Source organism: Anser anser (genome assembly GCF_964211835.1).
Source record: "Anser anser genome assembly, chromosome: 3".
Classification (NCBI taxonomy): domain Eukaryota; kingdom Metazoa; phylum Chordata; class Aves; order Anseriformes; family Anatidae; genus Anser; species Anser anser.
Genome location: NC_139722.1, coordinates 58553347 through 58578756, shown reverse-complemented (window position 1 = coordinate 58578756; position 25410 = coordinate 58553347). Strand labels below are relative to the sequence as shown.

At 37.8% G+C, this 25410-nt stretch overlaps 1 protein-coding gene and 1 long non-coding RNA gene across 8 annotated transcripts in view; one reads left to right on the top strand and one right to left on the bottom strand.

Moving 5' to 3' along the window:
• The window catches only part of PTPRK (protein tyrosine phosphatase receptor type K), a 422368-nt gene that overhangs the window by 307072 nt on the left and 89886 nt on the right, over positions 1 to 25410 (top strand). For all 7 annotated transcript variants that reach the window (XM_083828076.1, XM_083828073.1, XM_083828074.1 and 4 more), the window contains one exon: positions 14807 to 15109. In XM_083828076.1, the coding sequence (XP_083684202.1) occupies positions 14807 to 15109 (303 nt within the window). The remainder of the gene's footprint in view (positions 1 to 14806; positions 15110 to 25410) is intronic.
• LOC310896150 lies at positions 15266 to 25390 on the bottom strand. Its single transcript, XR_014581235.1, has 2 exons — positions 18838 to 25390; positions 15266 to 18545 (listed from the first exon to the last, which is right to left on the bottom strand). It is a non-coding gene; the product is annotated as an uncharacterized lncRNA (long non-coding RNA).

The window sequence follows — 25410 nt, the reverse complement described above, 5'->3', positions numbered from 1 at the left end:
AGCAGTCTGTTGTCCCTTTGGGATGAAATACTTACTGGATGTGTTTCTTGAGGGATGATCATTCCTTGGGAAACAAACTGTGAGTAGAGCATTTGCTCTTCGCTTTGAAATTTCTGTAGCCATGGTGACTTTTTTCTCTGAAACCATTCAGGAGTTATGCTTGAAATACAACCTGTGCTCTCTCCTTTCAGAGTACATGCCCTCATTCTTGCAGACCATGTGTCACTTAGATAAGCCAGCATTGAAGCCCTACTGTAGCCTGGCAGAAATATCTGATGATAGACCTCTCTGTTAAGTAAGCTAGTTCTCCCTGACAGTAACTGGCTTGATTTAAATGCTTAGCTGTGAAAGTCACATATTCTATCAGCCTCTTCAATCTCTGCATAAAAACGTTTGCTCACAAGCAGTTAATACAGATTACTCATTTTGTTGTAATGCTGAAAAGAGCACGGCACTGCTTTGGTAGTATAGCAGTTAAAGCAGACTGAAAGCATAAATTTCATTAATCATAGTGCTGATTACAGTAGTGGAACAGATCAGAAAAGTGTAAGGGTATTAGCCAGTATCTCACAAGACTCTGACATGCATGATTTTGTGTAGATGTGAAAATATTGGCTTCAGTGTCTTGTATGTTCAGATTTTAAATGGCCTTTCCCATCTTTTCTTAAGAAGGCCAATTACTTAGTTGCATCACTGCACGCTTGTAAAGATTGAGATCTGTTGTTGAATTCTGTTACCACATCCACTAGGAGTTAAAAACAACTTAATCTCTCTCTCTCAGAGAAAAGAAGAAGAAAAAAAATACAGCTACAAATTTCTGGAAGATATGTGTAGTAATCCAAGGGTTATTAAACAGCTTAACCTCAACCCATTTTGTTTCAATAGCTGCCCCTTCTCAAACTTCTCTAAATAATGGTGGAAAATATGTAGACCAGAGTAAAGGGGATTCATCAGATCTGTTCTCTAACATCAGGCAGTTTGGGAAGATGAGAGCTAAATTCTTCCGTTCAACTTTTTTTGGACATTTAATTTACATACTTCAATAAAAAATATCTTTTTATAGGAAGCAACGCTTCTGTTATTTTGTGAACTGCAAAGTTGTATGTCAGACAAGGTGAAACAAGGTGAAATTTAAGTGAAGTGCTTGCCAGTGTGAAGGTAGAGTCTGAGGTTTTGTAGGGAACTGTGGAATTCTCTGCTCCTCTGGAGTTTTGTTCCAAACACCAAATAGTTAGAAATCAGCTCAAGGCTTGAAGTTGCATTTATAAATTCTGTATTTGGGTATATTCATATTGCATGCATGTTGTCCTGAGAAGATGTAGAATCGCCCTCCATGGACATATTCAGAAACGGGCTGGACAAGTTCCTGAGCAACTTGATACAATTTTTTAGAGCAGGAGGTTGTGTTATATGGCCTCCAGAGGTCCCTTCCAAGCTGAATTCTATGACGCCGTCATTCGATCTCTCTTCCAGACATGCAAGTCAAAAGCAAGAGATGGAGGGACTATTGGGAAAGGCAAACAAGTAGTTTGTTTTTTGTTGTTGTTGTTGTCCTTGTTGCATCTTAAGTAATTGTGTAGTATAATTTTGCCTAATGCATTTGGGAAGGCATGAGGGGCCATAACTTCAAGGGTCAATTCAAGGAGAAAGGGAGAAGATGGTTTTAGAGAATGTGGCCAGTAGTGGGAAATTAAGGCTGGTAATCAATAGCCGGTATGAATGGGTATGGGTAGGAATACGAATAGAGTCATCTTGAAAGGGAAAGCAAAAGAATCAGGTATATTTGGAATGTAAGTCAGAAAACCATTTCACAAGTTGTAAGTCTTCAACTAGTTCTGAGGAATTTTATATTTCTAGAGATATTAAAGACATTCCACAGCAGATTTTTAATCCAGCAGATTATTGTGGTTGTCAGTAAAGGTTATGAGCTGGTAGGTTGATTGTGACGACCAGAGGGGATGGTAGTAGATTGCATGCGTGCGCATTATGCCAGTCTCTAAAAGGTTAACAGTTAGAAGAGGTTAAAAAAAATTACAGCATAGAAGGTAGCTCTAAAATTTAGAACAGACACTCAGCAGAATTTTTAAGCATTTCAGTAATAAATTGGGAGGAGGGGATTGTTGTTCTTTTTATTCTTGAGCATTTATAACACTCAGCAATAAATCTATTTTAAGTGACATGAAACTGGTGTCCAGCAATTAGCCTGCACTTGCAAATTATCCCGTGTGTGCTTGTGTGGCCTTGACTTGACTAATTGGCTGCTTTTCTTTTTTGCATTCTGTTGTGATTGTATGATGACAGTGATTCAGCATGTACAACATCAGCATAAAAAAATAATTTAATGCTCCACTTACTCAGCAAGCGTGATTGACACTCTCTTGGGTAACTTAGAGTAGTGCCGGTCTCACTATCACATCAGCAGTTGCTTTGCTGTAACTGTGAAGCCAAGACAACTGTGCTAGTACAATATCTTTTTGAAAGTCAAAACGTAAAATTATTCAGTATGACTGGCAGCATGGACTGGATAGATATCCTAGAATAAGAAGAGTGGTGACTCGTTTTCCAGTGAAGAACTAATCCTTTACATTTGCATGTGAATGAAAACTACATTTGTTGGGTTTGCATTTAACAACACCATCTGTTCTGTACAAAGCAAGATCAATTGCTCATTAATTAATCACATTTTATACAAAACATCTCATTTTAAAAGGAGTAGAAGTTACTATCAACAGCATCTAAAATCATTTTCTTTTGCTGGGCCCAGTAAATTGCTGGCTTTGCCACCTTTTTTTTGCAAAGCGAAAGCTGTTTCTAAAACAAATTACCTTGTTTTGCTACAGGTGAGTTATTTTACATTTTCCAAGTTTCTGCTTAGCCAAAAAACAATAGCTCCGAGAAACACTAGCTGATTGAACATGAGCAGCAGGACAGTTCTTTTTGGAGTATTTTATGCAGTTAAATGTTAAATGGAAATATATTATTTAGAGCTCACAGCATATTTTAGAAAGCACTTCCACAGCTTGCCAGTGCCCCCATTGGTGAGCGAGGATTTTTCACTACTTTTGCATTCTTTGTCGCAAGGCCCCTGTCCCACAGCACAGAAAAGGAGCTTGAGAGCTCTGCTCTGCGGACTCGGACTCGGCCCGAGCAATGGCATCCCCAGGAGCAAAGGGTTCTGCAGGACTGGGTCCCCATTCCCAAAATGGCCTTGCAAAACCTTTGTAGCCGTACGGTTGTAGGAAAGAGAACCAACACCACGTGAATTCTGCCCAGACACTGGGCAAATAAAGCCAAAGTAAAAAGCATTTTATCCTTACCATCCTTTTCCTTTCTGAAAGCAAACACGTAAAAGGACTTTTCAAAGAAGCCTTTTTCCTCTGAAAATTAACAAGCTTAGACTGTATTTTCTAATTATTTACATTTTCTCATCTAATGACTGTTACATTAGAAAATTATAGCAGTGCTTTTCCTGTTCACTCAAAAATACATTTTTTGTCTTAGATACGTCAAGGGACAGTTGAATTGAAATGGGGTTGCTTAAAATGCACAGAACAGTTTTTATTGTATAAAATTTTTGTAATCAATATCAGCTAAAAGTATGCTAGATGCATAAGGAAAAAGGATTCCTTACACAGGGTAAGCCATCACATTTTGATATTGAATTGGCATTGGCCATTGACCAATATTTTAAGAAGGTTTTTTTATTTGTATAATTCATTTTTTTGCAGGTGGGTAAGTGACTTAGGTCCAAAAGTTTCATCAAAATTCAAAGGTGGTAAAATTCATGGTAGTCAGGTATCTAGCTTTAAATTTTTTTTTTAATTTAAAAATTTATTTAAAAATGTATTTGCCTGCTTGGCACCTTACCAGCATTTTAGCATTTTAAGTACCTTTGAAAATTTTTTCTTATTTTCTTCAAGATTTTAATGTCAGAGGATTTTTTTGGCCCACCTGTTTTATTTTTTGTCTTCATTTATGAAGAAAACAAGCTTTCTTACATTTTCACAGTACTGTCTTAGCTTTGAATTAACCTATGAACAAAATGAAGCCAATTTACTAAATAAATTTCCAGGTACTTAAGGAAAAGTTTTCTGTACAATAGAAGCCACAAGTTTGGACATTTGAGGTTAATAATAATAATAATAATCAATACCATTATTTTTTCACTGGTAGAACAAGAAGTAGACAACATATGCATTGAATGATATAGCGATAGATTTATGAAGCTTCTGTTGGCTTTAAATGTTGCATTTTCCATTGATCCTGTGAATATTTTAAAATCTTCATGTACAATTATGGAGGGCTCAGTTGTACATTTTTTATTTTAATCATTTGAATCTATAACAGTAAGTTTAGACCTTAGTGTATTTTTACAGTCCTTAATAATTTATCCTAGGCATCTAAGTTTTTTAAAAGAAAAATAATTTTGAAAATGCAAGTTTCTGCCTGATTTTTGTAAATCTGGTTTTATTCATTCTTCATTGCAGTAAGGCTTAGGTAGATCAGAATCTCAAACTCAGTTCTTTATAGCGTCCTGATACCAGCCATTGTTGAACATATGCTGCTCATCTAAAATTTAAATGAGAACCATAACAGCAACAAATGAGATGTATTCCAGGAGGGGAAGACTGAGATTTGCTGTAGACAGAGTATCATTTACCGGTGGGAAAGGGCATTTCATACATCCTTTCTTATTCTGATTTGCTTGAGTACTGACATCTATAGTAGAAACTCAGTAATAATATAACAAGGGATGTTATTAGCAGCACTGTCTGTGTCATTTGTGGTATGTGGTTTTAAGCCACTTGATGAATTTTTGTTTCAGCCAAGTTTAATCATACGCAGTGGATGACGGATATATATGTCTGTATATAATTTGTGCATAGTAATTGCATTATATATTGGTTTGGTCAAAGTGGCAGAGCCAGAGCACAGTGTGACAGTTACTGCTAGGCTTTGCCATGCAAACACAGCATGGGAAGGACCAAGTTGTATGCTGTTCAGCAGAGAGAAATTCCATCCTTTGCTGTTTGCAGGGGTGGGTGGGGGTAAGGGGCTTCAGCCCCAGGGGCACCAGGAGCCAGGTGGGGCTAAATGGGAACAGAGGCACAGTGAGTCGAGAACGTTGCACTAAGTGTGCACAGAGAGGATGCAGTTTGAGGGATAAGTGGTGTATCTGCATGTGAGGGAATGCCTGCTTGCATACACACATGCAGACGTATATGTAAAAACTTTAAGTGAGTATCATGATTCCAGCTTTCAATTCCAGTTTTCGTTTCTCATTCATTTCCAGTTTTCAGTTCTCATCCATCAGAGGTGAATGTGGCAATAGTTCTGTTCACCGAGTCTCTCTTCTGTGTTTTCTGTTTGTTTCTTATAGACTGTGTTCTGTGACTGTGGTCACCCTATTTCATATGGTGATATTTAATTTTCCTGGCTTGAAGGACCAATATTTTTATACACTGGATAAAGGAAGCTTTAATGATATCCGTAGAAGACTTTTGTATTGCTTATTCACACTACTCCTCTTAGGCGTTTTGCATCAATACTGAAAACATCTTAAGGTCCCAAATACATTGTCTGTACATAGACATTAAATGATGTTTACGAATGTGCATTGGAGGGAAATGAAAAACATATCACCTTAGAAATCTGGTGATTTTTCTTCAAATAAATGTTTGTAAATGCTTTCTTCATAGTGTTAAGTGGTTAGGTTCACTAGGTTGGTGGGTAAAATGTGTATGTAAATATGTATTGTAAATTCTTTTTATATATGTGTATGGGTTATTTTAGATGATGAGTCTTTCATTCATATTCAGTAGAACCATGCCTCTAATTTATTTATTTTTTTTATGTTGAAGGTTCATTTATTCCTATCACTGTTAATTTTGTAATTGACCTTAGACAATTAATCTCCACATAGGTTTTCTAGGAATTTTAAAATGTCAGGCTTTCCTTGTGTTTACTCTTGCGGCTTGATGCTTGTTGACATGCTGATTCATGTTTTACAACACCAGATAGTTTTGTTCATCTGGAGGAATGAGTTTACAGAGGTCATGGCAGCTTTTCCTCTCTGCTCCTAGACTATATATCTCCTTTTAATTTAAACTCAAAAAAAAAGTATTAAAAAAAAAAAAAAGTAATGGGATTTCTGCAGCTAAGCTAAACTGGAGGAATCAATTGAATTTATTATCAAGGGATGTCTAATCTCTAAAGCTAATACGGGGCTTCACAGCTATTGATTACATGTGAAGGATGCACAAACTGTTAATCATGCATGGAGGCAATAGAATAAACATACTATCAAGAGGGAATGGGCAAATAATTGTCAGTAGTGCAGTTATATTTCATCTCTTTGCTATACCTCTGAAGTAGGAACAGCTATATTTTGCATCCAAAAAGATATGTTCTAGAATATGTTGAATATCCTCTCATTGCTACTGAAACTAGTGTAGTACAGCTGATTATCTATGTAATAATTCATATGTTTTCTTCAGCTCCCTGAGGTACATGGTCAATAAGAAATTTGTAAACTGGCTTAATAAGTTAGCTGGATGAAATGCAAAGGGGAAAATCTCATAGATTTTTATGCAGTTGCATTATAACCTTTGTTAGCAACAACATAAATCTATACTGCTAGTACAGTGTAAATGCTATTGTTTTATTTATTCCGGGTGCATATTTCATGTGAGGAATAGATGGACACGCTAATGTACACAAAATGGGTTCTTTTTTGTTTGTTTGCATCCCTATTTATTTTGCATTCTGTATACGTTACACATCTGAAAGAGGAGATGATCAGTAACTCCTTCTATTTTTATTACGGAAATGCATACCTGTTAATTTTTCATTTTCTGTCTGACTGCTGAAATTACCTCAGATTGTACGGTTTCTTTCAACTTCATTTGAATTGCCTTTCTTTGATGTTCACTATTTCTTTATGCTTCTAAGTTTAAAAAGATTAAAAGCCTGAATTTTCAGATTTGGTTGGCAAATGTCAAGCCTCTAAACTGGTGACATGGAACAAGATTTAGGGGAGAGGAGGAGAATAATAAAATAAAGAATACCTTGGTTAGACTTTCTGACCTGCACTTGCATACAGGACTGATGCCCTGTTTCCGAATGTGAGGGATTTTTTTCTGGATATGAGGGATTGCAGATGCTCCCAAACTGGAGTATCTGGGATAATAGGTTATTCTTCTAATAAAAAATGAAAAGTCTATGTTGATCCAATTAGTGGATGATTTTTTGTGGTGTGGCTAGGAATGCACACAGATAGCATGAAAGAGTCTGTGGCTCTAAGTAAACGATTCATGAAGTATCATTAAGTAGGTAAGGGTAAGGCCTGTGCTGTTAATTGATTTTGCCTTTAATTCTAAACTGGCCTTTAACTCTACTTAGAAATGGTCAGAAATCTGCCAGAGTTAGAGGAAAGAAACTTGAAAAGGAAATGAAAACTATTCTGTCATAAAAGAAAGAGCTGTTCAAGGAAATTAGGCTGAAATGCATGGCATTCTTGGGATGTCTGAATAAATTGGGCCTTCTTGTATTATCATCATATTGTTATTTAACGTATGTTCTTACATCAGCTTTGTTTTAAGCTCTGTTTTCTGTAGAAGCTCCTAAAGAAGCATGCATTGCTTTTAGAAGTTACATGGCTATTCCTTTTCTTCAGCACTAGAGCCATATTCAGACAGATTAAATTCTGCCAAGAGCTATACCTAGTTTCAAGCTGTATGGTTGTAGGTAGTGCTCTGGCAAGCACATCAGTTAGGCATCCATAATCATACCTCAATAGGATACCCATATTCCCTGCAAGATTTGCAGTGTAATTTAGGCATTTTTGGTATGATTTATGTTCCTTAGGGAGTGAGTCTGAACTACATTCTTTTGGATTATTAGATCCTTGAAAAACAAGGCTTTCATCATGTGTATTCTAGGGCAGATCAACATACCTAGGGTTTTCTTTTTTTGTTTGTTCATAACATAATTTAATTATAGGATGCTCCTTTTCAAATAACATGGCCTAGATTTTTCCAATAGAGACTGAGAGGCAGTATGTTAGTGCTTTAGCTTTGCTAAAGGAGTGTGCTTTTGGTGGAAATCTCTTGCTTGTCTCCAGTTAGTACACTTTGTTTTGCATCATAGAGCTGTCTCAGAATGTGCAAACCATATTTCTTTGAAACTGAACTGGAAAATAAGTTTCTGTGGTGTACCTTCAGCCACTAGAGGACAATCAGTTCAAGGGTACAAAATACAGCTAGTAAAACCATGCAACATATTTGTATAATGTGGATGTGTCAGATCCTAAGCCCCAGTGCTTTTCTTCTACACACACTGTGTCTTGCCTTTGGGCAAGTCATCAGACCAACTGTAGATGTCCACCTCTGAATTGTCATGGTTGCCTTCTTGGTCAGCGGAGAGACTGACCGAGTGCTTTTGAGGCACAAATTCTCTCCTTCTAAAGTCCATAAGTAAGTTATGTCAGCTGATTTATGTTGTACCTGTGTTGTTGGTTTTGTTTGTTTGTTTGCTTTTTTTTGTTTAAACTCTTTCTGACTTGGTCATAAAGGGAATTTAGATAGAGTTTAAAATCACGTCTACATACTAGATGATTACAGTGAAGTGACTGTGAAGGCAAAGAGGATGCTAGCAGGTAGTAGATCACCCACAGAAATGCAGAAGTGATCACAGCTGAAGTTCTCTCTTGCTGAGACTCTGGTTGTGTGTTGAAATTTCTGATAACTTTAGTCCAGTCCTGTTCAACAAGTGATACACTTTTATATACAGCAATCTCAACCGATTTTATGATGTGAGGGAGCTTAGTCAGTATTTATATAAAATCTTTCTACACTATTCATTGCTCACTGGTAACAAAAGTAATAATAGAGAGTAATGCATCTGAAACGAGCAAGTGAGGAAACTGTTTTCTTACAACATATTTGTCAGCTGTTTTCTTTGTCAGCATACTTTCTCCAGTGTACTCGTGCCATTCTTACATGCTCTTATTAGTGGTCTTTTTAGAAGAATTCTTTACAGCAGGAGGACTGTAACATTTTTTTTGAGTTTTGGGAACATTTTGTTTTTGTATGACCTTGCGTGAACCGAGGAAGCAGCAGGAGCCACAGTGACATCTAAGAATAATCCTCTTTTTATTTTCCACATGCCAAGGAGAGACCCCTCCTGGAAAGGTCAGGAGAAGCCACAGGACAGAGAGGCTCATATTCTCATAAAGAAAAGTCTGGGGAATTCCAGTGGCTGTTCGGACTGAATATTGGCAGAAAAATTAGGACATTTTTTTTCCTATGTCATTTTTATTTTAAAGTCTCATGGCAAGATAATTAAAGGACGTTTGGTCAGAAACTGCATTTTAAAGTACAGGGTTGCTATCTGAAATCCAATTGACTCTACTCCTTTACTAATTGTCATACATTTGCTTTTGTATGTCAGAGGTTTTATGCGGTATAAGTCCCACATCTGTTTGTAGTTCCCTCAAAACTTGTGTGAATTTATGCATTATCTTGCCTTCCTAAACCTGAGATTCTACCACTTAGTTTTCTCTTTCTGTGTCACCAATAGAAGTGATCTGAGCCACTCTTGAAATGTGATATGAATTTCAGTCAGTGTAGGTAAAGTAGAAGTTTGAAGTCAGCTCCTCATTGTAATGCCTTACTAGAAATAGTTGAAGGGGGGGGATGGGGTTGGAAATCAGAAAGCCAACCCCAATTAAAATTATATACACTGGCAGGATGCACTGGGTGACAGCATATGGCAGTGTTCAAGAAGCACCATCTTTATTCGAAGTGTTTGTGCTTTAAAATTTTTCTGATAGTTTTCCATTTCAAGCGAACAAATGTGTGTTCTACCTGCTGGTCGGAAAACCTAATTCCTCCTCCCCTTGCAGATAACTGCACATTGCAATCAACGTTTAGGCTTTCTGATGAAAGGCTGAAAAAGCAAAGGACCTTACCATGCTCTCCTAGTCTTATTTGATGGGATATTTGTAATTCAGGTAGTAAGTTTTATCATTAAAAATTGATTTTGAGGAAATGCATGCTCTCGCCTTGTTTCTTCTATAACTGTGAAGGCTTTTGTTTTCACTGCCATTTCTGTATAAGTGAAGATAATCTCTACAAAGAGGCTCTGATATTGACCTGTCGTATCACGTGTTGCTTATCAAGCACTAAAGAAATTGAATTTCATTTTATCTGTTATCTGGAGCTTCTTATTAAATCATCCGGCAGTTGAGAGATGGTGTGGGGTCAACAGGTTCTGTCTCTTTTGCCAGCTATCCCTGGATTATTAACCTTTGGAGAATTACTAAAGCTGTTCTTTATTTTATTCCATAACGTTGGGTTAAATCGTTTTGATCCATAAATTGTTGCAAGTGAATGGCACGTCCATGTAATTCTTTTACTTAATGCAGTTTCTGGATAAGGAATGAGGACTTAGTAGTCTGTGTAAATGTAGAGATCTTTTATTACTGTTTTTTTCTTTTCTTTTAATATTCTGATGCTTCTGTTTTTAATTGAGAGTAACAGCAGTTAGACTGGGTGATGGATCTGAGTCAGAGAGCAAATGGTAGCGTTTGTTTGCCAAGAGGTGCGGTGAGGGTGATGAGGAGGAAGATAACGGAGTTCAGGTGCTGAGGGCAGGAGGCAGAGCTGGGGCTGCGTGGAGGTCGAAGCAGCCACCGCAGGCAGGGGGTCTGGAAGGGAGCAGCACGCCCACTGGAGAGGGGCTCTGGGGGACAAGGTAGGTTTATTGGAGGAAATCATACAGACCGAAGGGCATAACGAGGCAGTTAGTAAGAACTGTACTTTACCGTCTGCAGCTAAAACTGGGATCGAAGCCCTCCTTCTTCAGTCTCTCATATGAAGAATGAATTATGTATTTTCACTGACCTAAAGGTCAACACCCCGACACCATCAAACCCTCCATATGCCTTGTTGCTGTGCTTCTTTTGGAGGATGTGACCCTGCTGGTCAGGATGTTCATGTTTAAGTGCTTGATACGGTCACAGTATATTGAGTTTCTAGCAACAACAGGAGGCCAAAATACTTTCTGCCATCACCACAAGGAGCTGCCTTCAGTGTTAAATGTGTTTTCTATTGCAGAGAAAGGCTTGAAAAAAATAAATTATGAATACTCCTTTCCCAATTTTAATTTTAAAAACAGGATTAAATAACAGTAAAAATGTGTTGCTTCTTTCAATTTCTAAACTCAAAATCAAGGAATCTTTAAAAATCCTCCCCCTTGTTAGAACTTGATTCAGAGTATTAACTTGGAAATGAGTAAGCCAAACTATTGCTTTTCAAATAACTTGGCTTAATGCTTAGGTCTTCACTTAGTATCTGGGCACTGTTATGCTTTCAAACTTGTTCTAAGAAAAACGGCATGAACTCTTCTAAGAAGGAACTAGAGCTGAGGAGCCAGCAGTAGAGTTCACATTCCTGCATAGGCACCGGGAAGTCAAGTGTAAATGAAATCTCTGAAGGGCTGCTGCTCTGAGCCACTGCTGCCTGGTGGCCAGAGCACAGATGACCTGGGAGATGGGGACCACTCAGTTTTCTTCTGGCGCTGGCAGTAAATCACCTTGGAGCTTTGAACAAGCTATTAACCTTTTTGTGTCTTTTCCTCCTTGCAGAAAAAAGATTAACAACACTTACCTGTCTCACGGGGGTAATTGGTAAATTAACGTTTGGAAAATATTAAGGACTTTCTGCCGTTGTTAGTATTATTGAAACTCCAGCTGATAGGTTAAGAAATGAATAGATTTTGAGAGAGTCTTATTTCTTCCCTCTTTGGCAGACGGTTCTGATTTGGCATAATTAGGTCAATGAAAAAGCAAGAAGTCAAGGACTTGGATGCCCAGGCATTTTGGATAAAAGTTCTAGCTATGGCTGAAAGAGGGAAGGTGGGGAAAAACAACTGGGAAGACAGATTAAATGAATTACTGGGTTTAGTAGTATATAAAGAATATCCAAAGATCAGAAAGAATGTGTAAATCAAAATTAATTCAGAATTAAGAAAATGTTTCAGGAAGATGGAGTCCCTTAAGTGTAAGGGAGAAAGGAAAAAATGGTAGTTGAACACTTCCTTTTGCCGCTATCTAGAAAAAAAATATTTTTAATGAGATGCTGGGATTTTGGGGAAACCTGCTCAGAAATTCAATGGTGTTTTATCTGAGAAAAAATAATTATTGGGAGATTGCTTTCTAGTGAGGTGTTACAGATGGAGGCTTTGTGGTGTGGTAGTTTAAAACAATTGGTCTTTACCTCTAGAGATCCCTGAGATGAATGTTGCCCAGAGGCGAGAGTAAAATTGTGTTTTTAAAGCATCATTTTAGGAGCAGTGGGAATTTTGGCAGAGTTTACCAAAGCTGTTGAGAGACTCTGCAGACTTTAATTACCATCTCAATATTGCAGAAGTTGTTTAATTTCTGCCAAAGAAGGGAATAGTTGTGAGAAAGTGAGATCACACTGTCTTTCATTCTTCCGTTTTTGACAGGTGAATAAAGGATGCTTTTCAATATCTCCTCTGATACTGTTACACGTTTGTAGAATTTGCATAGAATTGTAAAATATTTTTTCTTCAAGATTAACAAAGTTCTTATTTTTTTCTTCTCTTTTTTGAAAGTCCTGTACCCCATAGTGTGAATGTGTTTTAAGGCTTGCCAGGATGGAAGCAAGATGAAAATGTAGTACATTTTCTGTTACTGAAAGTCTTCTTCAAACACTAATAGTTTCAACCTTCATGACCAGACAACTTGTATCACATTATGCTTCTTTTAGAGGTTCCAGTAAACTTTAAAATCAAATTTGAATTCTGCCTCTGTTGTGGGTGGTTGGAGGCACAACCTGGATTAGTATAATAAAGGAAAAAATTAAAATGACAAGAAGCAATCCATTTTAGACAGAAAAATAAGCCTACAATACAAAACAACATTTACTCTTTTAGACTGCAAAATTATCTAAATCACAGAATGTATAACTTTTTTTTTAATTGCTGTTTATATGAGAAAAGGCTGATGTTTAAATTTCATTTATTTATTTTTTTAATGGTACTTTTCCCAAGCAACACCTGAGTTTGTTTTTTTCTAAGTACTTTTGGTAGCCAAAGAAATATGGATTCTTTGAAGATTCTTACCAGCTCCATCAGTGGATCTACCCTTTTTTGTTTACAACTGCCTCTCACCTGTTTGTACTTGCTAAAGCACTGGCCATTGTTTATTCTATTAAAGCCCTTTTATCTCCTTCTCTTCAAATCTCTTATCTCTCAAGGACCTTTTCAACAGTATCGTTCAGCTTCAGATCTCTGTTGTCACATTATACAGTATTTTTAGAAAGCTACTGCCCAGGGAGTCTGTTTTTTCATTTGTGTGTTTCACCATATATATATGATAAATCAGTAATTCTGGGCAAAGGGAACATGTCCAAAACCCAGAAAGGGAAGGATAGATCATGGAAACAAATAGGCACAATTTTTAATCCTTAACACTCATCATGTTTCTAGAAATACCTTTGTAATATGTAGAATTTGGTTGTTTTGGTGCTTGAAACTAAATGTTTGCAGTTTGTCTTGCAAACTGCATGCTGAATAGATTACACTGATTGACATTTCCTTATTTCAATATACCATCTGTGCTTTTGGCTGGCTGGTACGCTGGTTGGGACTCTCATTTCATAAATGCAAGTTACACAGGACAGTTAGGCCCAGAAAGAGAAATGCCGTATTTCACTTCCTTGGATGATCTCAACTCTTTTGACCTTACACCAACAAGGACGCAAGGCTACAGCTGTACCTACAGCAGGCTCTATTTTCTCTGGTGAAGAAGTATGTATTAGCAGGGTATAAAGATCCCTTTGGTGTATTTCTAGTGAAACTCTAGCGTATATATAGTCATGGTCATGATTTTCATTGTGTAATCATTTTAATTAAGTTCAATGATAAAAGTTAGTCTTGCATGAGAAATGAATACGCTAGAGAGCTGATGAAAGATTGATGACAGCTTGGGGAGTATCACATCCTCTGCTGGTGGACACGCACATGGGGCGAGCAGGTGAGCTTAGGTCACAGTTCAGAGATTACCAGTTTAGAGCAGTGGCCAGGCAAAGTTTTGGGGGTCTGAAAGAAGCGGGATACAATGGGAATATCCAGAAGCACTTTTGCAATATTTCTCAGGGCTTTTGCTTGAATGAGTAGCCTCATTACCAAAATAATAAACATTAATTAATATCTGCATCATTTTTGTAACTGCTGGCTTAGTAAGATGATTAGTATAATTAGTACATAGCATTGCCTGGTGGCATGATAAATCATAGTGTAGTGACTGTTGACTCTTTACCCCACTGTGATGTATTATCTAATTTACTCAGGTAAAAAATAATAATAATAAAAAAAAAAGAATAAAAAAAAAGGAAGGGATATCAAGAAGGTAAGCCAGTGGTGACAGCTGGGTGGCCTTTTGGTCAATCTTCTTGCATCTGCTGTCTGTATTCTCAATTGCTTTGAATTGCTACACTATTAATTAGCAATACATTTTCTCACTGTTACTAAGTTTTAATCAGTAATTGAAACCTACAGAGAGAGACAGAAGAAGAATAAAATAAAAAACAGGGAGGCCATGGCAGTTTTTTCCCTTCAGGGTACCTGTACAAAGGATGATACTTCTTCCAGTAATATGTCTGTGTGTGCTAGGTACATCCTCTGTTTTCACTTCCGTATAGCTATCATCTATATCTTACAGTTCTGTGCAAGGATGAAGAACATTAACAGCATTTTTCTTTGGTTTATTGTTTTCTAGAACCCATGAGAACACCCAAAACTTTGAAGATTGCTGAGATTCAGGCCAGACACATTGCTGTGGATTGGGAATCTCTGGGCTACAATATCACTCGTTGCCACACTTTCAATGTCACTATATGCTACCACTACTTCTGTGGACGCAATGAGAGCAAGGCAGACTGCTTGGACATGGACCCCAAAGCACCACAGCATGTTGTGGATCACCTGCCTCCATACACGAATGTCAGCCTCAAAATGATCTTAACCAACCCAGAAGGGAGGAAAGAAAGCGAGGAGACCATTATCCAGACAGATGAAGACGGTATGTATAAATGCTATTACACAAATTATATCCAAGTCCAGTCCAGACAGGTGGAAGGAAATGACTGTGTGTTACAATATGTGCTTCGAAGGATGGAAGTTCTGTTCTATTAGTGTATTAATTAGGCCTCAAACAATAGCTTTAAAAATACTATAAATGTCACCCTGCATATATAGCCCAAACTGTCCCTGTAGCTCAAGTCATACTGAATATCTCACTTGCAAGAAAAAGGAAGGTAGTTTCCTAGTCATTGTAAAAATGTGTTCACGCAGGTGACAAGAATCACACGGTGGTATTAGGTGAAGGCTTCCTCATGATATTTTTGGCGTGGTATTTGAAAATCAAGTTAATCTGTAAATGATATTTAAATATTCAGTTCCGTGCTTTAAGACTATTCAAGATTTAAAACCTCATCAGCAAACATATTTAAGCAATAACTTGTGTATATTCAAGGTTTCAGTACATAGTATCTGTTAACTGTTTAAAAACACCCAGCAGAGTAAAGTAATATTTTGACAACTCCTCTTTTAAAATGCTATGGGTGAAATTTCATTGACAAGGCAGTTTAACTTAATGTAGTTGGGGAGAAATAAAAAATAGACGTAGATGATGATGGTGACATTCAATGATTAGGCTATGAATCTTGGTATGAAAGAAATTAAAATAAAAGTAGGTATTTTCTCTAATAAGGTTACAGCTGTGGAAATGAAGAACAATTTTAGTTTCCTTTTCTTATGTTTAGACTTCATTAAAATATTGACAACAACAAAATGAAAATAGATAGCACCATAGGTAACAATAACAAAAAAGTAGTTGGGATAACATAAGACTGTAGCTACATAAAAACATAAAATTGAAAAAAGTGCAGTGTGTTTCCTTGCCTGTAAAATAAAGGAGCGTGTATAGCTATACATATGGATAGCAATCAAGATTAGAATCTGGTAGCATTTTTTTGCCATATATTTTCAATTTTGTAAGAAGTGGAAGAGGAATATGTTTACTGTTGCAATAAAGAAGGGAGAACGGCTGATTAAATAGTCAGAATATGAGGATCTGTAGAGAGCTATAGAGAAATAGATGCATCATGTGAAGATTTATTGACATGGCCAGAATTAGAATGTTTCATGCAATTCAAATTTTAGCATTACTTTTTTTTTTTTTTTAAGTTAATTATAAATATAAGTCATGATGAATTATTTCTGTATATGGACTTACATTATGGATATTTATGGTTGCTATTTTCCTGAAAAAAAGTAGTAGTAATATTACTATGTCCATGGAAAATGGCTTTCTCTTTCTTTTTAACTGCATTTCCAAGAAGGATTATGGTTTCTGATAGCCTTTATCTAGTTAGGAGTGCAGTGATGGTGGTGGCTGGTCATTGCAGCAGTGCTTGTGAAGAGCAGAGTCACGTGCATGTACTTCTGTGTACTTCTGTGTCTTCTGTGTTTGTTGTGGGTTGCTCATGGAAAATGATACACATTAGGCAGGTTTTTGGACTAGCATGCCAGCATGCTGTCAGTGACCTTCTTTAAACTTCGCTTTGGTGTCCTAGGTACCCTGGTATAGAGGAAAACTCACTCAGGGATCAGAAGTTGCTAAGGTACACTATTTCAAGCAGATGTTGTTTTCAGGGAAAGATTAATGTATTTTAAAAGGTAGCTGTATTTAGACACACTGGTAATGGTAGTGCTTGTGACCTGAAAATAGCCTCTTGTGAGGCCAAGTCAGTGATACTGACCTGTACTCAGCTCTGATGAGGCCGCACCTGGAGTACTCTGTTCAGCTTTGGGTCCCTCAGTACAAGAAAGACATCGTGGCCCTGGAACATGTCCAGAGAAGGGCTACGAAGCTGGTGAAGGGTCTGGGACACAAGTCCTGTGAGGAGCGGCTGAGGGCACTGGGGTTGTTTAGTCTGGGGAAGAGGGGGCTCAGGGGAGACCTTATTGCTCTCGACAACTGCCTGAAAGGAAGGTGTGGGGAGCTGGGGTTCAGCCTCTTCTCGCAGATAACTAGTGGTAGGACTAGAGGGAATGGCCTCAAGTTGCTCCAGGGGAGGTTCAGGTTGGAAATTAGGGGACACTTCTTCACTGAAAAGGTTGTGAGGAATTGGAACAGGCTGCCCAGGGAAGTGGTTGGACTTGATCATCTTAGAGTCCTTAGGTCTTTTCCAACCTAAATGCTTCTATGATTGTATACTGTTGGGAGTAAAATGCAGATTTTTAATTGTGTGCTATTGATTAACTTGAAAGTATATGTCCATTTTGTCACATACTTCAAAATACATGGCATGCAAGCAAGGTGCAGTCCTGAGGGCTTTTAGCCATCTCAGAGGATCAGAGCTGTACTCCCTCATGTGTGGTTCCTTGAGCTCCCATAGCAGTAGTAAACCAATTTCTGTGGTTGGCTGCATATGTGTGTGGTGTGAGTTCAGTTCAATGTCAAAGTGATCAGGTATCCATCTAAACTCTGTTAAAAGACAGTTTGCTCCCTAAAGCAGGATTCCAACTAGGAGGATGAGATCTACAGTAAGATGCATGGTTCTGTGCCCTACGTATTTCACTTAGACTCAGAAATAGCCTCATTGTCATCATGACTTTTGCAGGTTTTGTAGAGTCAGTGTAATGTTAGTTACATTGTGGGGGCATTAACACTGATTTATTTATAAAAAGAAAATGGAGGGATCACAGTATTTTTCTATGATTTGGAAATAATATTAATTAGAAATAGCCATTGATGACACGATCATCTCAAACTATGTACTTAATGTACATTTTGTAAATAGAAACTTTGAAAAGTTCAGATGATAACAACGCATAATTAACTTTGTTAGCTTTTCTGTAGTGTGGTATTCTCTTCAATGCAGTTGTTTCTTACAAGTATCTGCTAATCAAGTAAAAACTTTGTAGACTGTTGGAGTTAGAGATACCTGCACAACATTTTCCTCTCTCCTTCTCCTCTCTCCTCTTTCCCATTTTGCCTTCGTCTTCTGTTGGTGTGACCATTTTCCTCATGCTTCCATCCCTCTGCATGCCTTCACACTCCCCCCCCCCCACGCCAATTTTACCATTCATCTCTCTTCTTCTGTCATCTCACCTCTTCAATTCTGTCAGGAGCTTTAAACGTTTTTTAAAATCCATGATTCCCTAAATTCAGAGGAGATCAGACGTCGATGAGTCTCTGCTGTGAGACAGGGAGCATCTCTGGTTTTGTATCACAAAGGTTTGTATGTACATAATGCTGGGCAGTTGGCTTTGGGGGTTCCAGAAGCAGACCATCTAGAGCACTGAGCAATAACTGAGCTACTTATTGTAATGGGCAGAATTAGCTCAGGAAATGATTAGTGGAAAAGTGGAGTGAGTTTCAGAAGCTCTGCTTCAGAAACCTTTGGAAACATGACTGACGAAGAAGGTTTTAATATGTTGTAATTCAGTATCTGGAAGAAAGCAAAAGCAGGAGTGTCAAACAGCCTGAAATAGCCCTCTTTCTGACCAGAGAAGGATCAGAATACTCGTTGGTTTAAGTATTTCTATTTAGTTTGGGTTGTCAAAATTAATCTTTAAAGTATAGCAATTTGCAAGGAGCTAAATTCCACGGGGAAAAAAAAAAAAAAAGAACACTAGCAATGCACTGTTAAACAAGTTATACCAAAAGAATATGAAAACAAGGAAATTAGTGACTGATTTACAGCTGAAGTACCATATTTCACGGGGAGAGACCATACTTACCATTACTAAGATTTGGAACAAAGCTCTTGCTGAGTAGGTGGGGATGGACTGTGTTTGAAGGCCTTGAAAAAGGGAAAAGAGGAAGGCTCACACAATCTGGGGATGCATACGTGCTGGGCAAAGATGTTTTGGATTTTGAACGAAGTACAAAAAACAGCAGTGAATTTATCACTTTGCATGAATCAGCAGTGCACACATTCTTGGAGCTGCATGACAAGGGCGCTGTGAACTCAGAGGAGCCCTTTTGAAGAACAGTGGATGGAATTGACACAGATAAATGTTTCCTTAATTTTTAATTGGGAACAGATGCAAAAGGCAGTGGATTAACAAGAACAGTGACAATAGCTCAGAGAGAGAACTTTCTCTATAGAGAAAACAAATAATGAAACTCAAAGTATCTGATGGTGATTTTGTAATTAGTGAGGGAGTGTGTCAGCTAACAGCAAGCGAACAACTCATTGAAAAAGCTCACTTGTAATAAGATAAGTACTCATTTGGGGGCTTAAAATGTGCCAAAGCTTTGGTCTCAGTCAAAGGACTCACTCACTGGACATAAGTGAGGCTTGCTGACCTTTTGCAGAGTATGGCTCGTTCAGCTCTTTGGAGATACCTAGAGCTACAGTGCAGTGTCAAGTCACCCAGTGCCCACCTCTACCGTTACTCATGCTCCTGGGAAAATCCCAGGTGGCTCCCCCCTCTGGGAAACACCAGAGGAACAGAAAAATGTTACAGTGACAGGACAAAGATAAAAGTAAAAGCAAAGTACCTCGTATACTGGCTAAATGTGTGAAGAGGAAATATGTTCCACCAAGTACAAGAGGGAGGATTTTATAGTTGGAATCGTTACTATCTAGTATTTTTCTGTATTTGATAGTAGGCTGTAAGTTGCCTTTAGAAACACACACACAAACACATACATATACAATATCTATTCCCCTATTGTTTTTTTCACATAAAACATTTGCTAAGAGAAGCATTGTATCCTTTGTGCTTTTTCTAGCTGTTCTAACACCCCAGGAAAATACTGGGAAGGGTGGGGGGTGGAAGAGAACAGACAAAATATGTTTTGCTCAGAGGAGACAAAAAATGCTTCAAGGAACTTTGGAAGAACATGGGTATAAAACTCTGCTTGTAACATAGTTAAAGTAACAAAAATAGCACACCTGGGAAAAAGGTAATGCAGCAAGATGAACAGGCAGTATGTCTGATGCAGCTAAGAACGGAGGGCTGGTGGCAAAGATGGCTTGAAATGGCAAACTGTCTCAAAAATGTGTAACTTGCCTACCTGAGTGACACATGTATGGGTGTCAAGTGAATGTGGCATACTAATCTTAATGGGAAAAAAATGGCAAATGGTTGCAGTTAATAAAGCAAAACTCATAATGAAGAGAGAAAAGATTCAATGTGAAGTTGTCCATAAATGCCCTCGCTAAAGGTATTGACCTCAGTCCTTGACCAAGAAAGAGAGACTAATGCCTTATGCCACTGCATAGTGGCAAATTTAGTGTGAATGTCATCAAATAAGGAAGGAAGTTTTATGTCTTCAGCAATAGCATACCAAAACTGAATATAAATGACTTATTGGCATTGGAAAAAGGAGCTTGGGATGACCTGTTGGTCCTTTAGCTCGTGAAAATAACCCCAATTATTTTTTTTTCAGATAGTGGGTAGGGTCTACTAATGGCATGTAATTGAGAGGGGAAAAAATGTGGTGGCGTAAAGACAAGCCACTTGTCACTTTAGTGCTTTTTATTTAAGACATCAGAAAAGTTGATTGGTGAGAAAGTAAGAAAAATATTGAAATTATTGTCTGTTCAAGTCAGATTTATTTTAAGCTTCCACTGAACAAACAGCAAATGAAATAAGCTGTTTAAAGGTATTGCAGAGACCAGAAATACAACCTAGGTTTTATATTAATACCTCAGGAAAAGCTGGCCCTGAAACACACAATTATTTACACTGGCTGAAACAACTTCCTACTTCCATTTCCTCTAGCTAGCTATATTAGAAGCTTTATAGCTGAAAAAGTGATACTGAATACGAGGTGCTTTTTTGAAATGGTGTTTTTGACACAATCGTGCCTGAAAGCAGGCCAGGATTCGTCGCTGTTGAAGCTGCCTTCAATGGGACAGGGGTGACACGTGGGCCTGCAAATGCCCTTCATTGCCAGCCCACGTGCTTGCTACTTGAAAGCAGTGTCAGAATATTGATTTGCTTAGTTTTAGAAAGTTGTCCGGTTGCCATTTTGTCAGTTTGTAAGGTTATTTTTACCCTAAAATGGTCAATCATTTCCAAATCCCAGAACTGAGGATTACTGAAGTCAGCATTTGGGACAAAAAAGCCTTAAGCAGCAAACCGCGCTGGGGCACCGGAGCCCGAGCCCCACAGTTCAGCAAATCCAAAACTCATGGATTCAGCCCCATTTGATATCTGTGCCCATATCTACGGCGAGTGCTGCTACAGCTGAGACTGATGAGCCACTGCCAGTTGGCATAGCGACTAGCTTGATCGTAAGCATTTATATTTGTTGTGTTAGTAATTTTATATCATCTGGAAGGTATGTGGGCCGGGAGCTGGCAACTGCAGGTGTGAACTGGTTGAAAGCATAAAGCTAAAATGGTAAATCCTAGCTTTTTTTCCCTCAGAGCAAATGTAAAGTTAGGCCATTTTAATTGCTTGTAACACTTAAACAGTAGGAGAGATTGGCTTTCACCATCTCCTGAAAATTGAGCATATGCCTTCTGAGAATGGCTGTAAGTTTGTTGCTGATATACTTTACTTTTTGAGTATCACAGAGGAATTTTTCCCAAAATAACTGTGCATATATCTGCACATATCCTTTACTGTGTAGCATAATAATATTCTGCACGGCTTTCACAGAGTATAATAATAATAAAAATACTCTGTTTACATGCACTTTCATTATTTTGTAGCAGGAAAACTGAAGCAGTATAAATTCATTTTTATAGGGGTTGGTGTCAGTTAGTACATTGTTCTTCCAGAAGTAATGTATTGTAATATAAATTCTCTGTTAAGTTAGTGTAGAACGAGGTTTAAATGACACTATTTGTGAATAACAATTTATTTGTGACTGTGACATAATTTAATGCAAATATATTGCTCTAAAATGAAATGCTCTGATGTCAGATTGATGGCTCATAATTTTATTATGTGTAGCATTTATAAAAGTTCACCATGCCACATATAGACAAGAAAAGATTATCGGCTATTCACCATATGAATATATAGCTTCATTAAACAGGCTCTAGAGATGCATCAAAATCCTGAAAGAAGAGCTTGTGATGTTTCCCCTATAAAACCTTGCTGAAATTCCCTTTGAATTTTTTTATGTTCCTTGTACATGTGTGCTTTATATTTGTATACTTTCTCTTAGGGCAAAAATATTTTTTTTGGCTTAAGTTGAAAATCTCTTCTGAAAACTGTGTGGTTTAATCCATCTAAATAATTTCATGTCTTCAACTAAGTGTAAGTCTGGACTAGTTGGAAATTTTACATATAATAATGCATATAAAAAAAAGTTTACTGTTGTCACAGAACGATGGTGGGGTCACACTTCACAAGGTCAGCAGATGGAAAGAAAATCAATAGGATCAGAATCTTTTTAAAGAGAGGGTGCAGAGGCCAGTAGGTCAGAGTACAACTCCTATAACTGCTGCTTACACTTTTTGAATTATTCAGGTATTCAGCCACTGATAGGGAATCTTAAGTGACGTACTTCACTTTAATATACACTTGTAGTAGTCATGGGTGATATGATTTAGTATAAGCTATCTGTGAGTACAAGGAGAAGAGCAAGAGCTCACTTAGAAAGGAGAATGGGAGCTGAGTATTTATGGTCCTGCTGGGAGTTGGAGGGACGAGGCACCAACAGCTGCCCAAATGGAAGCGTGCAGTTTGGGTCTTCAAAACAGTGTTACTAACAGGTTACATTGCTCTTGGTCTTTTGTTTGTGATGGTGGGGTTTGGTTTTTCTTTTTGTCTCTTTTTTTTTCTCTTTAAAATAATAATAATAATAAATCTGTTTGTAACTAGTTCTAACCTGAATACAAACACATGAAAACACAAGCATGGAAGTTTAGGTATTATTTCAACTAACCTGATGGATGAATCTATGCGCTTGCTCAAGATAAAAGACTGTTTAGGCAAATTATTTTGTTTCTGCTTCTCCCCTTCCTCACTAGTCTTTGTCCCTTTGGTAAAGCTGTGCAAATAATATATTTTTACAGTGGCTGAACTGAAAAATGGAAGGGAAGAAAAAGCTTCAGACCCACCAAAATGTGTCCTTCAAAATAAAATTGACTTCCTATTCCTTTTTGTAGGCATTTGAATTTATATTTGTTTCTCTGCTTTCAGCCCAGTTGAGCTCTCAAATAATTTAAGTTGATCACAAGCTTCATTTTTGGTGAATTTATGGGTTGGGTGAGGTATGTGGAGATTACTGTTGACTTTTCTAGACACTTGCTTTCCTTTACTTTCTGACCTTATTTTTGCTGGGATTCCCAGCAAGCTGCTCATCACTGTCCTAGCTTCTATTCTCATGCCCTTCTAACGCCAGTGGGAAGAGAAGCATGAAACTAAGTGGGATCATGTAGTTCCAGTCAGTTTAACATTGCTGCTGCCACAAGCAAAGAATTTTATAGTGCAGGAGAAGAAAACACGGTCATGCGATGTGATGAGCCCAGAGGTTTCTCCCACTTGGCTGTTTAAACAGAAATGTAGGAGGCTTTAATCAAACCTGAAACTTGGAACCCTGCACCCAGTTTCATCTGAATACGAAGCATATTCTTTAAAAGCACCACACAGAAAGTATTTTGCAGGGTTTTGAGCAATTGTGTCTGTTTTCTTTTTATCTCATACGCTTTAATATGCTTTAATGTCAATTTTCATATTTTGTCCGTATGCCCTAGTGCGTTTGTATGGTCTCTCTCAAGCAGATGTGTGCATGCAGACACATGTGCACATCTTCCAGGGAAAATGTGTGCATCAGAGTATTCATACCTCATTTCAGATGTAGAGAAGAAAAACAGTAGAGCATTCCTGTGAAAAACAAAGCGCTGCCTACAGCAAATCTGTGAATGCCACAAAGAGCGCAAAGGGGCTGTCATGGCATATCAGCCTTTATCCACTCCCCAGTCTGTGTCGGTACACTGAAGCAAAACAGCAGTGTATGATTTTAGTTAACTTCTCCTAAGCCTTTGCTTGACAGATGGGTGAACAGTTTCTGTGAAGCTCTCATCTGTTTACTGCTGGCTTCTTTGACTCCATGAATTTATTATTAATGTACTAAATGATGTTGCTTGTACCAAGGGTCAGATCATCATTTATAACTTCCATGTCGACTGAAATAAATCCTATTATTGGGACACACCACACACTCCTTGGTGCTGCTAGCATAGTGCCTTGTGCTTCCTTTGATCCAGTGATTTTTAATTTATATTTACTCTCTGTAAAACTTTGGTAGGCTTTGAAAATTAATACCCAGGAAATGTCATGTCTGAGGCTCACTGAATGTTGCCCTGAAAAAGATAGGCTAATTAAGAAGGGGAGAGAAATCTATGTCAATGTGTTTCAATAGAAGTAACATTTTAACATGAAAGATTGAAAATTTGGGCAACTTTGACTTTTTGGTGGGGAGGGTGTTTCTTTGTTTTTTTCGGTTTCTTCAGGCACTCTCTTATCCTCAAGTCCTTCCTTCAGTGCGCACACTTTCAAATCCAGGTGAGCTGCTGTGGTTAAAAAGGAGCTGTATGTGTAGGCAAAAATACCTTGTAAGCTGAAACGGGAGATAACTAAGCGCTCCCACCTGGCGTTGATGGGATTACCAAGCACTGTGAGAATCACTCGGGCAAAGAGGCCGGAGATGACACTTCAGACTTTTTATTACACCAAGGATATTGGTTCCATTTAAAATAAGAAAGTAGGGTCATCTTAGTGCAGTTCAGTTCAAAGCTTTGAAAATGTCTTTTATTTGAAAGATTTGAAGTAAGCAGTTTTGATCCTTCAGCAGCAGGAACGCTGTAGCAGTTGAAAGAAGAGGCAGCTGAGCTGCTGTGTTTTACCATGCCCAGCCCTCTTTTAAGACAACAAATCATAAGAAGGGGTGACTGAAAACTATTTTGTAAGCGTTTCTCTCATTTGCAAGATGCTGTATATCATAGGGTTTTCCTTGCCTTTGATTTTTTCTTTTTAAAAGGATTTTAAAACCATGTAGTCCTTGTCCTAAGATATGTGTATTACAGAGTTCCCTGAACACCTAAAGTCATAATCTAGCCTGAACTGCTTCCCCTGGCTATACTACAAGAGAATTTGACTTTGCATTAAGTTCTGAAAACCATACGTGGGGATAACATTTCAACTTCATGCTCTCTTTGCACTGTGACAAAATAGACTTTGAAGTGCTTTTTTATACTCTCTACCACTGTCTTTTGCATGTGAATGAATGCTAATAAAAGTAGACCTGTGCTCCCTTTTGTTTTTAATAGGATGTACACCATCTCTTTAATTTGCCTGTCTCTTGAATTTCCTATTTTTAAACGTTTTATTTTGTTTGTA